General features: G+C 38.0%; 1 protein-coding gene across 1 annotated transcript in view; it reads right to left on the bottom strand.

The window, feature by feature from the left end:
- Positions 1-13,310, bottom strand: part of PCSK5 (proprotein convertase subtilisin/kexin type 5) — a 283,839-nt gene that overhangs the window by 22,816 nt on the left and 247,713 nt on the right. Inside the window, exons 25-27 of the mRNA XM_045020518.1 lie at positions 8,218-8,260; positions 5,966-6,108; positions 3,991-4,191 (exon numbers count right to left, since the gene is read on the bottom strand). Coding sequence (XP_044876453.1) covers positions 3,991-4,191; positions 5,966-6,108; positions 8,218-8,260 — 387 coding nt within the window. The remainder of the gene's footprint in view (positions 1-3,990; positions 4,192-5,965; positions 6,109-8,217; positions 8,261-13,310) is intronic.

Below are 13,310 nucleotides of genomic sequence, written 5' to 3'. Positions count from 1 at the left end.
ACCTGATTTTTTTTTGTGAAATTTTTTTTTGTAAACCCAAAGTCAAAATCATGCAATACATTGCTGCAGTGAGGAACATAGAAGGAGCTGCACTGCCAGGGTTGTAACATGTGTACATTACTTTTAGAAGGTGACCTATTTGGTCTGTATACTGTGTAGTAAGGATGTGATTTGAATGAAAGCCAGTTGTTTCCAGTGGGGATGCTATTTAGTTTGTTAGATTTTATTCTGTTTATGGCACTGGCCTTGCAAAAATGATACAGCCCTGAATAAAAATACATAAAATAGACCACATATCTCGAAAAGCTAATTACAATTAAATAGCCATGATAAAACATAATGAAAACAATATACAGAGGTAATAAAATACTAGAACCTATCCCATCTCAAAGACTTATGAGAATTATAAATTCAAGGGTACTGGTAGGTTAGGTGAGAAGTAAGTCACAACCCCCAGTAACCATTAATTCCCAAGCTGGTTATCACATAACGGCCATAAGATTAATTTAATGAATGAATGCCTCGAATAAAAAATCTGCATGCAACTCCAATGGGGATGATGAAAAAAATGTATAGGTTAGTGAATAAATGTTGCCTGCCTCTGACAGAGTTACATTTCACATATGGATGCTATTTAAAAAGTCCCCTACCTCCTTCTATGGTGCTAAATCCTCCTCTGTAGATGTCATAAAATTTTCCATCTAGATTTCTTTTGCCTCCTCTCCCCCTTATTCCATATTCCCCATCTCTCTGCCTTATCCATTAGTCCCTATCCCCTCACAAGTCTCACATCTCTTTCCAGATACACCACAAAATGCACACCTAGAGCCAGATCCTTAGTTGGTGTAAATCAACATAGCTACACTGAAGTTAGTGGACCTATAAAGAATTGTATCAGCTGGCCTGTAATTCCTGTAATCCTCTGATTTCTGAATATTTTGTCTTCTCCCCACCAACCCTCTATTAACATGTTATATTGATTCTTGTTCTTTAATTTGGTATTTAGGGAAAGAAAAAAGTGCACAGACATATGCTTTTGGTGTAAGGCTTTTAGTACACTTCCCAATAGCTTCTTTTTGGATGCTACTTCCATTCTGTTTTACAATGTGTGATATGAGCTGTACTAGCTGTATATTTACCTTACATAATTAAAACTTTTTTTTAAATTAATGACAATTTTTTTAAATTAATGACAAATTTTATTTTGAAATGATTTGCCTGTGAAGAGGCACGTACTCCATGTTGAATCTGTAACAGAAACATGTCCTTTGCACCTCTCAAAAGAACACGCTAGGCTACACTGTATGACTGAGGAGCATACAAACTCAGGGTGTGGTATTTCCAGTGAACTGGCACAATTAAGACCTGATTTCAGCTTGCAAAATGTCTAGTCCAGTTGATAGGGTGTGTGTAATCACTTGGTGAATCAAGCCTACACTAGTATGTCTCCTGGCTCCCAAAGTCATTTCATCATCTGGTACACCAGATAAAATACAGATGTTTTGAGCTACAAACACAGAGCTCAACCATTTTTTTTTTCTTGGCTTGCCTTTCCTTTTAAATGTCTGGATGCCAGACAAGCCCTGTTTCCTTATTTCAGGCCTTGATATGATTTATTAACAAATTCCCAGTTTGGAATTGAATTGTTAGCCCACCAGAGTACCCACAAAATAAGTATAATTTAGGAAGCTTTTATATACACACTGTCTTAGTCTTTGGTCTATGTGCTCATGAAAATTCATGATTCTGGTCTTCTATTTATCCTCACACAAGAAATGGAAGTGAAAGTTAGACATACAAAAAATGTATACTGTACACTCAGAAAGCGATTTTAATCCTGTCTTAGCTACATTAATCTCTCAGAATGTGAATAAATTCTGCCTTCACATTGACTTATCTCTTAGCATGCTCTGGTATGCTTCCCTTTAACTTGTTTGTCTAGGAGCCAAACTCAGACAACAGTTTTTTGTCTCACGGAGACTCAATAGGTTGGTTATGAACCAACTTGTCCAATATGAATGGTCAGTTCAGTTACTAAATCCATTGTAACATTTTCAGCTACATTGTCTGGATCCATGTGCTCAGACATAGTACAGCAGAGATGAAGGTAATGGCATTATTGTTTGTGAGTTGAGATCAAGGTCCAACACACCTCAGCCACAATCCTGCCTGCGTTCACTTTAGCATACTTTTTAATAGAAAAAGATTAAGAAGCTTATTCAAAGGCACTCGTGGTAGTTATTGAGTTAAGCTATGGGGGTTTGGGGATTTTGGCTAGATTGCCACCTTAATGAACATGACACAGCTAGCTGTGTATTTTGTTTGGTTATAGCAGGGAGTGGGAGTGAATTGACTTGAGGTTTTTATTCTGTCATTGACTCACTGTGTGACCTGGGACATGTCATTTTACCTGTGGCTCAGTCCTGAATAAATGAGAATCAAATGGGAATAATAATACTTACTTGCCTTGGTGGAACAAAATGAGATCCTCAGATGAGACAAAATTCCTGTGTGTCATTATTTATTCATAGTTATAGATAATTGTAACCAGAAGAAAGCAGCTAGATGCCAAATAAAAGCAAATTCAAGGTCTCTACATATATTGTTTTTGCAGATAAGAAATATGCTTCCGTTGAGCACACCACCTTTTAATGGATAGGAAGTAGATTAGTTTGGAAACATTAGACAATAATTAGAGATGAGCTACTAGTGCGAACATTTTCTTGTTGCTGCCAACACCACCTGGCAGAAGGATTATATAGGTGTTAGTTAATGGCAAAGCCATCTAGATCTCAGGACAGCTGTTCTTGTATTTGCTCTTTTAAATCCATACAAATGCATTTGAATCAAAAGCAAATTTTGATTTGACCACGTTTGTGACTCTCATGTTCACTTTCAATGAGCCATCTGAGCACTTGAGCTTTACTAATTTGAATGTTCACACAGGGTGAAATTCACGCCCATTCAGAGGGCCAGTAGCAGGCCTATGCTTCATTGAAGTCCTATTTAGTCCCCAGCGTGGGACTTAAGCCATGCAGAGGACTTGTGCTGGGCCTCTGCACGGCAGTGAATTTCATTTTAAAAAGCCTACTTTAAAGCTTGTATACAAATATTCACAAAAAGTGAATTAATAAAATTCACAAGTAGCGCTGCTTTGATTTGATGCATAAATCATGCAAACTGGGAATTAAAAAATCCCAACCCAGTACATAGTGCAAATTACCAATAATCACAAGGAATTGTTCTTCAATCATCTACAGTCTAAGAATTATTTGCTGAAGAAATATGTAAGTAATTTTTACAGTGAACAAATGTGAAAGTACTGTGATCTGTTTGCAGGTAGTTCATGAAAACAAAAAAGATTTGCGTCAAATCATTTGCTCTGTTCCAGTAATGATAATAATACTCAGCAATAGCATTTTGCATTTCAAAATGTTTCACTGACATTAATTAATACCTTGCCATGCTCTTGTGGGAGTAAAAATATTATCTCCATTGTATAGATGAGGAATCCGAGATGGAGAGAGTTGAAGTGACCTTGAGCAGTCACAGATTAAGCTACTGGCAGAGCCGGGGCTAGACTTCAAGAACTCCTGCTCCAAATCCAGTGTTCAGTCCATTAGATCATTATGGTTATTCTTAAATTTGAGGATCCATTAGATTACTAACAATATGCTCTATACTTCATTCAAAGTGAAATTCACCCCTGTTCAGGGAGCCAACACAAGGCCTCAAAAATAGGGCCTAAACTGGATTTAAATTGTGCATAAGCTTTAGGCTCTCTGCGAAAGGGTGAATTCCACCCTCTGTGACCAGATTTATACTCATAGTCAGTATGATTCCTTTACTTCTCAGTCTACTTAGATATAAGGTAGTTTTATCCAATCTATAGGACCTTGGAAACACGGGGTTGGATGCTTTTCTAAACATTTCTAATCATAATAGTCTACGGAGGTGAAATGAAAGGGATCAAAGGATCTAGCAACATACCATTCCAGAATTTCCCCTCCACTACCATGGTTTTTGGATTCACACACTTCCCGTGCAGTAGCTGTAAATTCTCTTTGCAGCTGGTGCAGTCATCAAAGTTGAGCCCTTCACATGTTGCACAGGTCCTATGGCACTCTTCACATTCTGCAAAGTCCTCATCACTGTAGAAACCAGCCCCGCAGTCACTCACACATTTCCCATCTACAACATAGATAGAGCCTTTAAGTTATAGTATCACTCACACAGGTTGAGAACCACAAGAAGAAGAAATGCTTTATAGACCTATCCACTCTGGGTGTTGTGGGCTTATACTGTGTGCTTGAGGATTATTAGTGAAATTTAATCTCTAGTCGTCTTTATACCGCTTCCAACCCCTGTTGGAAATTCAGGGATACATTCTGAAAGATTGTGAGTGGTTTCAGTATTATGATTCCTATTAAAGCCAGTTGGAAATGAACAAATTAAAGTCAATTGGGAATCCTGCAGCTGAGACCCATCACAGCTCCAAAACTGTATTCTTTAGGTTTTAGCATCCAAGATTAGATCTGTGTATTTTGAATAATCCTGGCTACTTGAGATTGAGGAAGGCATATATCCCTGATCTCTCTCTGAGGCAATTGAAGAGAAACAAACAGAACAGTAGAACAGTGTGAATTTTTTGTTGTGCCTCCCCCCGTCACCCCGGCCCGTGGTTTTAAATTTTATTGCAAACTTTTTAAACTCAGCCCATGTCCTTATAGAAAACGTCACAAATCTTTCAAGCCATTCTCTACCAAGGTTTAAGTAGAGCTGAGTCTATCTCAAAATATTAACACTCACCGTCTTATCAAAGGCACCTGATCAACATCCTATACAGCACTGCGACACCATCTTATCAAAGTTCAGATCTAGATCTGAATTTCATGATTGAACCTTACCTCTAAAATGGGACAACAAAAATCTAAGATCCAAGTCTAGACCCAAGGTTTGATTAATTTTAAGATTCCAGCAAATGTGGGGCCAATATTGAGTGAACCTGGGTTGATTCAGATCTTCAGCTACCACAGTGAAGGTGCTCTGATACCATGGTGATGTTTGGCAATGTAAACACTAAAATAGATAAGATAGATTCAGGGCTAGTTTGAGCAAATCTGAGGTTCCTTGCAAAGCCCAAGATTGAATTTGACTTTCTTCCAATGCCCACAATCAGGTAGGGAGCAACAGGTCTTGTGTTTGGAATTGGATATACAAATGGCAATATACAGGGCTTTCAAATTAAACAGGAGAATGGAGGCACTTACAATGTACCCCAGCAATGGTCATGGTAACCTTGAGGCAACTTTGGTCTCTCCTTTATCACCACAGAGCTTTCTATCAGCATGAAGCTGTGCTCCATAGCACCCAGAACTGGAGGGGTGGCTCTGTCATATGTTGCGGACTCCCTGTAGTTCAGGTTCGGAAATATTGTCTGAATTAGCCCTGACTGCTTAATAGTATTATGAGGAATTCTTAGTTTTGTGTGAGTTTGATATGAAATTTAGTGGTTTTAACTGGGTTTTGCTCAGAACATTTGAGGTTTATTTGTTCAGACCTGAAAGTCAAAGTTAAACTAGAATGTGCAAAGCCACACAAATTAAAAGCAAAGAAAAGGTTTGCTTGACTCTCTGTCGAACTAAAATCACCTTGTTTCACATAGCTCTATCAAATAGAAATCTTTTCCTGTACGTGCTCAAAGAGAGGGGATTGAAGCCAAACACTTGTTAAAAATAAAAATCCCAGTTGGAATTCATAGTCAAACATTTTGGGACTTTTGAACCAAAAGATCCCTTGTATTTACACAAAGGGCCTGGTTCTACAAGGTGCCCTTGATTCACAATGATGTCTGTAGAGGATGCTCAGGAACCTCAGAGAATTAGGTCCGAATTTTGGCTTTCAGTGCAAGGCTCCCAAATTATTTTTGAGACTGCATATGTACATTACCTGTTACTTTGCTTACCTAAGAGATAAAAGCCTTTTTTACACCAGTAGCACTCGTACTTGTCACAGCTGTTGCAGTTTTCATCACATTCTATACACTGGAGAGTACTCTCATCATTGTAGGTGTTCTCAGGGCAGTTCTTATAGCAATGCTGCTTATACCTAGTGACAGAACATTCTTAGTAAGTTTAATAAATTGGTGTGAGGTCATGGAGTTCATTTTTGTAAGTGTGGTGAACATACATAATTCCTAAGCAGATGTAATACAGTTACTCACAAACTAAATAGCTACTTAGTTCAACACTACTCTACAAGCCAGGTTTGTTAATATTATGGTTCTCAAATATACTTGTAAAGTTTGATTTAAAAAAATTAATGCACACAATTGTGTGCCTAATTTGTACATTTATTGCAGTTGCTTGATAATAACTGGCCATCTGAACATGTGTAACACCATATTTGTACACACAGTCATGTATGTGTATACATAGACTCATAGATCCACAAATTTGAAAGCCAGAAGAGACAGCTGTGATCATCTAATCTGAATTCCTGCATAATAGAGGCCATAGGACTTTCTTGAATTAATTCCTGTTTTAAGTCCAATAGCTGCTGTTGAACTATAGCATGTCTTTTAGAAAAACATCCAATCTTGATTTTAAAATGTCCAGTGATCCAGTACCCTTGGTAAGTTGTTTCAATGGTTAATTAACCTTACCGTTAAAAAGTGGTGCCTTATTTCTAATCTGAGTAAGTCTAGCTTCAACTTCCAGCCATTGGATCTTGTTATACCTTTGCTAGATTGAAGAGCCTTCTATTATCAAATTTCTGTTTCTTATGTAGGTACATATAGTCAGAGGTCAAATAAATTCTTAACCGTCTCTTTGGTAGAATAAGTCAATTGAGCTCCTTGAGTCTATCACTATAAGGCATGTATTTTAATCTTTTAATCATTTTTGTGGGTCTTCTCTTAACCCTCTCCAATTTTTCAACCTCCTTCTTGAATTTTGATCACCAGAACTGGACACAGTATTTCAGCAGTGCCAAACACATAGGTAATATAACCTCCTTAATCCTACTCAATATTCCTCAATTTATACATGTAAAGATCACATTAGCCCTTTTAATCTCAGTGTTGCACTGGGAGCTAACATTCAGCTCATTATCCACCATGGCCCCCTAAGTCTTTTTCAGAGTCACTCCTTCCCCAGATAGAGTCCCCCTTTCTGTAGGTATGGCGCACATACTTTATTCCTAGATGTACGACCTTACATTTGACCATATTGAAACACACATTGTTTAATTGCGCCCAATTTAACAAGTGATCCAGATCACTATGTATCAGTGACCTGTCCTCTTCATCATTTATCCCAATTTTTGTGTCACTTTCAAACTTTATCAGTGATGATTTTGTTTTCTTCCAGGTTATTGATAAAAATATTAAATAATGTAGGTTCAAGAACTAATCTTTTCTGAAGTCCCTCTAGAAACATATACTCAATGATGATTCCTTGTTTACAATTACATTTTGAGACCTATCAGCCAGTTTTTAGTCTTAGATGTTACTTAATTTACAGGATGAATGTTGAAGATTGTAATATGTATTTTCTAACTGCAATCATTAATTACAACTGCAAATACTTACCACTGAGCCCTGTAGATAGTGGATATCAGCTGTAGCATATATAGGGATTAATCTTGGAATTTGCCAACAGATAAATTTCCAGGATCAGGTACCGAAAGACAAAAGCTTCCTGAACACTGATGTGAGGCTGGATACTTGCCATTTTCAATAAAGTAAGGCTTTCCCCCAAGCAGGGAAACAGGTAGGCTATTGTTCGTTATGCCACTGGCTGCTCATCTCAATAGCTTCACAGTGTTAGAGTGTTGGATATGTTTATTGCCATCACTGAATATCAGATGTCAGGCATGAACCTGCTCCCTTTGGGGATTTTGCCATTGACTTAGGTAGGAGCATGAAAAGATGAAAACAACCTGATTCTGCTTGGCGATAAATTTTCTCAATGCTTATTATGGTCAGTGAGAGTTAAGGCCAAGGTGTTAAGTATCCTCAAGTGAATAATGTTTTGCTTTAGTGTTTGAGGGGGTCTCCCCCACACCTATCTCTCCCCCTTTTTTAAAGTTCCTCCACAACCCCTCTTTGTTCAAGCAGCAACTATGAAGCTAACTGAAATGGCATAACCACCAGTACCTTCGGGAGCATTGTTTTTGGTTCAGAAAATGTAGTGACACTAAAAGAGTTGAACTTACATATAGTAATTGTGAATGCATGCTGTGCATATTCTCGGGTCATCTGGAATTAAAGAACAAAATTATATAAATGATACTCCAGTTTGAAAAATAAAATGCTATACACGGCAAAATTTAAAAATAAACTATTTTCTGACATTGCAGTTATTAGAGATGGGCCTGAACTGGAATCTCAGATCTGAATCCCCTTCAGTTTTGAAGTAATTTCTTCCCAAAAGCAGATTCTGGCCTAAATTTTGAAGCGACTCGTGATTCTGGGCGCCCAACTTAAGACACCTTAAAGGGGCCAGCTTTTCATAAAGTGCTGAGCACTCATCTTCTGAAAATCAGGCCCCTTCAAGAGGTCTTAAATTGGGCACCAAAAAATGTAGAGACTCATAATCACTAGTCACTGTTCAAATGTGGTTTCGGCCTAATTCTAGTTACTATATAGGGAAATTCTCAGTATGACATTTTAAAAAGCAATCTTTGTACACTGCTAGTTTCCAGATGCTTACATCCCTGTGAAGGTGGATGTGCTGATAGCAAATACCTTGTCAAGAGGCTATAACCATCTTTGGGAAAAGCTAACTTTAGACTGTTTCATTTGGGAGGTGATTGGGTTTGACTCCTATATGGAGGCCTCCAGAGGAAGTTCTGCTGACAGCTTTTCAAATTGCTAAAGCCGGAAGAAGAATGTATCATATTCAAGGAGGTCAAAACAAAACTTACGAATGTTTTGTCTCTCCTTTGAAATGACTGGCAAACAGAGTTATGTATTTTTGCCATTTCTCCCTGATACCATAATTTGCTGAGCACCCTCAATGCTTGTTTACTCCAGTGGGAGGGAAAGTTACTCAGCAACTCACAGGAATAGGCCCAATAATTGTATACATAACCAAAAACTGGATATAGAAAGGGGCAATGTTGATCATTATTGCTATGGAAGGTTCTGAGAACTTAGTTTCTGTTCACATCTGTCAGTAGATACATATGTAACACTTATGTCTCCCCTCCTTGTGCAACTGTATAGCAGGGAACCACAAGCTGTCAGAAGGACTTCTACAGCAGGCTCTTGAGCTATTATCTATCAAACTGTAAAAAAGAAAATGATTACAGGGAATGCATGTCTGGAACTGTAGCTAGTGATAACGACCCCTCTGAAAACACACTAATCATTTAATTGTTAATTTCTTTTGTCATTCGGAGGAAATCATAGGGTTATACTGTAAAGGTTAAAGTCATACTCATCTCAGTTCTTTCACTTTTTTCTAGTTAAAACCATTGGAGAACCCAATCAAATATTCAGATTTGCAGCCTTTGTTAAACCAGTGTGACCTGAGTACAGTTGTCTATTGATTTGGTCACGCCATTAAATCATTTGTCAGAACTTGCTACAACATTATTTGTTCCCTGAAAAGTATGTCAATTAAAATGGATACTTTACTGTCCTATATTTGGGCAGCTAAAGTGTCTGAGTTAAAATTGTTAATATCCAATTGACCTTGGATAAGAAAAAAATCCAAAGATTATAATTTTTTCTGATGGCAGGCAAAAATAAAACATGGCTCACACATAATCCTATAATATTGAATTTGCCATTCAATACAGATCCTGCCTTATATTTTCCAAGTTGTTTGAAACCATCTTTGAGAGAGACTCTATTCCGGAAGAACGTATTGAATTAAATTCTTCTCAAATGTGGCTCCCTGAAAACTTGCCAGACTAATACCAAGCTCAGTTCCTGGCTAAAACAAACATGAAAGGATGCTGGGATGGCTGTCCATGTGTTCACATCATATTCAGTAAGAGCTCAGTCTCCATGTGGGTAGCTATAAAAGGGCCGGGCAAGCAAACCAGTAGAGGTCTCTGGTGTCAGGAATTCTTTTTGGCATGTGACTACTCATGATTGATCTGCATATTATCCTGGTATTATCAGTGTTATTTCCAACTCTACTGGTCCTCCCCCTGCTTCTTTTGAAGCCAAATGCAAAGCACCCATTGATTACAGTGGGAGCAGGATTTAACTCCTTAAAAATCTATGGCAAAATTGTGCCCTCAGTTACGTGTGCACAACTCCCATTGACTTCATTTACTTTGTGATCTTGTTACAGAGATGTGAGCTAATATATATCACCTAGAATTCATGGAGAAAGTCATCTGGTTTCTCTTCCACTTTGTAACAAACTGACCCCCCCTTTCTCCCCTCCCCCCCCACACTTTCTCCAGGACAATAAAGCTGGAGTGGAGATAATATGTGGTGTAAAAATAATTCATGTTTTGATATAAGAAAGGTACATTCAAAGATTACATTCAAAGACTGTTTGTCAAAAGTCAAAGACTCTAATTTCAGTTGGAGTTCTCTAGTTTGGGAAATTGTTTGCTGCGTTTTCTATTCCCGAAGGGAAGTATTGACATTCATGTTACAAGCATAATGGCGTTATGCTGCAAGAGTATTTATGTTTGAATAGATAAAGTAAAACTGAAAGAGATTTGCAATATTACCATAGAGGCTTAAATAGATGTTTACTATATAAGTTCATGAATATTAAAAATGAATTCCAAAGGTGTTTTGGAAATCCTGGTAATGTTTCATTATGTCTGTTCACAGTATTTAGCCAGGGTCTGATTCTGGAAACATTACTTACATTACTGGCCCTCTGTACTGAATTTCTCCCATTGAGTATAATTTACTCACACAAGTAGTTCCATCAAATTAGAACCAGATCCCGAAATGACTCAAGCATACATTTAACTTTATACACCGTGAGTATAATTTTATGCACTCTTTGTTTTAGCTTTCCGTTTGTTTATTAACTATCACCTTTTAATTAAATTGCTTGGAGGAAAAATTAATTGACTTAGCCTTGAGCCTGCAATGTGCTAAGCACACCCAGCTCCTCTTGCAGTCAGGGGGAGATGGAGGTATTCAGCGCCTGGCATTATCAAGCCCTTGCTCTCCTTTTTAAATTTAATTAAAGGTAACAGCTAGAAATGATTTGATATTACACTACGGTCTTCCTTTAAGGATCAAGATTTTGTAATTGCTTAATTTCAAGTTATTGCTAATTGTATTGCCTTTTACGTTTCTCTGAACAATAACATGAAATAATATAAATAAGTACTTTAAGTTTTAATGTGTCACCGATGAGTATAATTATATTTTACCACTAGAACTTTTTTTACTTGCACTTTATTGGCTCTCAGTTAAAGCAACTGAAACATACACTGCTATCATAATGGGAATGTTGACTAGAGATGGGCTCAAACCAAAACCCCAGCACCAAGGCAGTCCCCAAACTTTGGGAAATATCAGACCCAAGCTTTGTTGCTTGGGTCTTCTCCGGTTGTGTGAAAGGTTTTTTTTTTTTCCCTTCCATTTTTGTCCCAGTTTTCTTTTTTCACCTTTCTCTTCCTTTTTCTCTTGACACCATTACACCTTTCTTTGGGTGGCCCGGACATCTGAGAGCCAGCCAGGTGAGAAAGTACATCACTGTATAACAGCAAGAGAGAAGGCCAGATTCTGCTCTCAATTACGGTGCTGTAACACAGGAATAACTTTAATTTTGATTACTGTGGCTTTATTTACAAAAGAAAAAGAAAAAGACATGGTCTTTGCCCCAAAGTTTATACAGTCTAATTTGACTCATGATGTAAGGAAAGGTTGTAATGAACAACAGAGGAGATGGGGTATAAGAAGTCAAAGATTATGTGGTTACTCAGTGTGTTCCATGTAATGGTTCCATAGCTTGAGAGGGCAGTGGGTCTCAGGAGTGAGTGATAATAAATTCATGTTTTTCAACACCAGGGAAGATCTGGATTTTTAGGAAGCATTTGAAATGAGAAGAGGTTGAGTGGGAGGAAGTACTATCAAGTGGAACAGGTCAGTTGACTTAATGGATTTGATTTATACTAGCTTGCAAAATAAGATTCTGGTCCAAAATGTGCCAACCCCTGATGTGATAGGTTATACATGAAGATAAGAATGGCCCTACTAGGTCAGACCAATGGTCCATCTAGCCCAGGATCTTGCCTTCCTACAGTGGTTTGTGCCAGATGTTTCAGAGGGAATGAATAGAAGAGGGTAACTGTCGAGTGATCCATCCCCTGTCATCCAGTCCTAGCTTTTGGCAGTCAGAGGTTTTGGGGCTGCATCCCTGACCATCTTGGCTAATAGTCATTGATGGACCTAGCCTCCATGAATTTATCTAATTTTCTTTTGAAACCAGTTATACTTTTCACACCACTATTTACCTCTCTCCACTGTGAAAACCGACCATTTATTTCTACCCTTTGTTTCCTATCATTTAACCAGTTGCTGATCCATGAGAGGACTGTCCCTCTTATCCTAGGACAGCTTACTTTGCCTCAGAGCCTTTGGTGAGGTACATTGTCAAAGGCTTTTTTGAAAGTCTATATCACCATATCACCCTTGTCCACGTGTGTTGACCCCCTCAAAGAATTCTGATAGATTGGTGAGGAATGATTTCCTTTTAGAAAAGCCAGGTTGACTCTTCCCCAACAAACTGTGTTCATCAATGTGTCTGATAATTCGGGTCTTTACTATAGTTTCATTCAATTTGCCTGGTACTAAATTAGGCTTGCCGGCCTGCAATTGCCAGGATTGCCTGTGGAGCCTTTTTTGGTGTTACATTAGCTATCCTCCAGTTATCTAGTACAAAGACTGATCTAAGTGTTGTCTTACATATCACGGTTAGTAGTTTCACAGTTTCATAAACCAAAACTGCATATAACTGTTATACACCAAACCTGCAGTGGGATAGCTGTGTATCTAGTCGTCTGCAGTCAAGTGTTTCTGCTAGCAGTCAGGGGATGAATCCCACACATAAGAACTTTCTGATCTCTGGTTTACAGAGAGGAATTAATGGTTCAATCTTACTCCTGTTGATGTTAATGGCAAGAATCCATCAATGGGAGCAGGAGCAGGCCTCTAAGTGAGAGGTTAAGCAGAGAGTATATGCCATCAATACAATTGTGGTAGCAGTAGTTAGTCAGAGGTCATTGAAATAAACCAGCTGAAAATCAGATCATTCAGAATGAAGGGTTTGGGGTTTGTCTGGAGGTTATCAGTCATAAAAATAGAATAAAAAGGA

This window comes from Mauremys mutica, chromosome 6 (assembly GCF_020497125.1).
Source record: "Mauremys mutica isolate MM-2020 ecotype Southern chromosome 6, ASM2049712v1, whole genome shotgun sequence".
Classification (NCBI taxonomy): domain Eukaryota; kingdom Metazoa; phylum Chordata; order Testudines; family Geoemydidae; genus Mauremys; species Mauremys mutica.
The sequence above is the reverse complement of the archived record's forward strand: the minus strand, read 5'-3'. Positions and strand labels throughout refer to the sequence as shown.